The sequence below is a fragment of the Austrofundulus limnaeus genome, unplaced genomic scaffold (assembly GCF_001266775.1).
Source record: "Austrofundulus limnaeus strain Quisiro unplaced genomic scaffold, Austrofundulus_limnaeus-1.0 Scaffold798, whole genome shotgun sequence".
NCBI lineage: Eukaryota > Metazoa > Chordata > Actinopteri > Cyprinodontiformes > Rivulidae > Austrofundulus > Austrofundulus limnaeus.
The window spans coordinates 130,616-133,874 of NW_013953200.1; the positions used below are offsets into that span (position 1 = coordinate 130,616).

The 3,259-nt window shown below is 37.4% G+C and overlaps 1 protein-coding gene across 1 annotated transcript in view; it reads right to left on the minus strand.

Moving 5' to 3' along the window:
- Window positions 1-936: 936 nt before the first annotated feature.
- Window positions 937-3,259, minus strand: part of LOC106532594 (DNA (cytosine-5)-methyltransferase 3B) — a gene marked incomplete at its 5' end in the record, with an annotated part of 41,235 nt that continues 38,912 nt past the window's right edge. Inside the window, 1 exon segment of the mRNA XM_014028700.1 lies at window positions 937-2,130. Within this exon segment, the coding sequence (XP_013884154.1) occupies window positions 1,989-2,130 (142 nt within the window).

Genomic DNA, 3,259 nt, shown 5'->3' on the forward strand with positions numbered 1-3,259 from the left:
ATGCAATTTCAAGTCATGGATATAGCTCACTAGCAGCCTCGCACCGATGACTTATCGATGTCATCATTTACCCAGAATGCTTTGTGTGGAAATAAAATGGCTCCGTCCGTGTTAAAATATATTTTTAAACTTTTAGTTTAAAAATGATAAAAACTGAACATCCTACAGTATTTTTAGTCTTTATTTTACAGTTAAAATATATGTTTATCAAATAAAGTCTAATGTTACAACTAATCAGGGATCCCTTTAACAGTTTTACAGTAAGACCAGCACGATCCGGTCCTTTCTGACACAGGAGGTCTCACTTTAGGACATTAAAACAACTGAGGAGGAATTTAGTTTTGTTCATTTCTGAGTTTCAAGAGTAAAGTTGTAAATATTGGACAAAAGTTCAATGTAAAGAAGAGCTGAGTGCTACAGCAGCCAGATGTGTTTTAGTAACTTTAAACTTCAGCCTCTGCAGCTGGACACAGGCTGTAAACACCAGCCCTGACCAGAGGCTCTGCACAACAGCCTGAATGATGGGACATGCTTGAGACTCTTATTGTGAAGGACTGAAGGAAGTTCTGAGTTCTGCTGAGGCAGGAATAAACCACTCAGCTGGTTAGAGAAAATGTTTCCTGCAGATATTTTGTAGTTTATCCAAAAAAAGTGTAGCTTTAAATCTTACTAAGAGTAAAAATAAAAGAAACAAATGTGTTCAGGACTGAGAGCACACAGGTGTTCATTTGTTTTGGCTCTTCTTTGGAAGATTTCTCAACATGTTGACTTCAGTTCAAAACTCTGAAACAAAAAAGTTTTCCTCCATTTTTTTCTTTGGAGTTGCTCAAACGCACCATCATAACAGAACACATCAGTTTGAATGTGATGGAAGCTAAACAACCAGGCTCATCCTACGAGCTTAGAGAACCAAGAATAAAACAAACCTTTCTGAAATAAGCTTTAAACAAGGATACATCATTTTAATCTGTTTAAAAAGAGTCAGTTATTTTACCTTCACTTCATCCTAACATCAACTTAGAACCACACTTTAATTTTTTATAGGATCTGAAGATAAACAGCCTTATTTTGGTGACGCTTCACACTGACGTCATTTTAACAACATTTAAAAGGTAAAACTAAGAGATTGGTTTGAAATATGTGCATCTTTTTTATGTTGGAAGAAAACTTAAAAAAACTATGGGTCAAAAACAAAATATATACTAGAAGGGTATTAATACCCCCCCACCCCCGCTAGATCTGAGGACTTATTGTTTGCCCAGAATTAACCAAAATATTTTATTCAAAGTAGTTTTCACTTCTCACTTGTTTCATCCCAGTTATAGTATAGTAAGGTATAGTATTTTAGTAATATGGTCTAGTATTTTAGTAGTAAGGTATAGTATTTTAGTAATATGGTATAGTATTTTAGTCGTAAGGTATAGTATTTTAGTAATATGCTATAGTATTTTAGTAGTAAGGTATAGTATTTTAGTACAATTTATAGTATTTTTGATATTATAGTTATCCTATATGGTTGTTCTGTTTAAACTGTTTGTGTTGAATACAAATATTGTAGTAAATCTTACTTTTACAGGCTGTATTAGCAGCCTGTTTGTCCAACTGATACCCAATAAAAATAATGTGTTTTTTCCAAACAGGAAGTCCTGTTCAAGCCGTCTTATTGGAAGGCCATGTTCCAGTGTCTCTGCAGCCTCCATCAGGGACAGGTGTTCTGACTCAAACTAACCTGCAACATTAATCAGCCTTGGTTCTGTGTGGCAGAGTGGAGCACATTAAGTGTGCATCATTTGGCTCTAGAGTTGAACAGCAGATGTTGGTTTGAGCTCTGCAGCTTTTGAGGAAGTGCTTCTCTGCTGACAGGACGCAAACCGTCCGGCTCCTCGAACAGCAGGACTAGCAGCCGATAGTTTTTGAGCGGTTATAACGGAACAATGTGCAGCTGTGAGCTTTAAATCACAACGTGATCACTGGTGCCGAGTGCCCGTCTATTCACAGGCGAAGTAGTCTTTGAGTGGTGCGAACAGATGCCTGATAACAGGGACGCTCCAGGACCGGCCCAGGAGTCTCTGTCTGGCACCTCGACCCATGTTGGACACGTCAGTGTAGTGGACAGGGAAACCAAAGATTCTGATGAGAGAGAGAGAGAAAAAACACTTTTAAAAGACTTTTTTAAACTATTCAATTTAACATTTCAACTAAGTAAAAGCAGAAACAACAGTTAGCACATTTTCAAAATAAAAGACCAAATCAGTGGTGGGCACCAGCCCGCTAAAGCACAAATCCGCTAATTGCGGACCTAAATATTTTGTTTGCGCTTTAGCGGACTTACTAATTTTTATAATTCATAAGTGGATTTGTGCTTTCTAAAATTAAAATGCAGTACCGCTAATAACTAATTATCTACCAGTCATCATGTTGAACAGCAGAAAGTATGACTGTCAATGAACCACAACACATGTGATCTATCCAACAGCACCCCTCCCAGATAAACACACTTATTGTGAAGGTATACATCCTGGCTGACTGTTGCTTTGGGTCACAGTTCTCATTTCCCACAATGCTTTGTGTCTGCTTACGTAGCAGGAAGGCAATAGCAAAAACAGTAAATGTTTGTAATCCATACTAAAATTTTGTATGTACTGATTTATTTTACTTTACAATCAGACCTCCTTTAAAAAAAAGTTTTAACGCTGGAGCTCAAAAGCAATCAGCCAACGGTGTTAAAGACTCAGAAATGATTTAAAGATGTTATGCTGGTGAAGACTGACATCTAGTGGTCAACTGGAGCAACTACATGGAAAATATCCTGATCCAGGTAGAAAAAAGAAAAAAATAAGTAGGTCCTATGGATGGGTTTAGGGCTGCCACAAACGATTATTTTTATAATCGATTAATCACCGATTATTTTTTTCGATTAGTCGACTAATCAGATCATACCTTAATTGAATATAAAACATAGAGCTTATTGTGCCAGAATGCAGCTGCTATTTTATAACCATGGTTAGATTTTAGCTATATGCTAACTAAAAATAATTGCTGTGGAAGGTAAGTTCTGCTCTGCAGATATTACACAGGTTTCTCTTTCATTTTCTTAAAATGATCCCACACTTTGAGCTCTGTTGTCAGGTAGCCATGATACCAGAGCCGAGGACAGAACCTATCCTATAACCAGACCTATAATATGTCCTCCATATACCAGAGCCTGTCTGTATAATGGCTGTGTCCAAAACGACAGGACGGGTCCTCCGGAGGACCC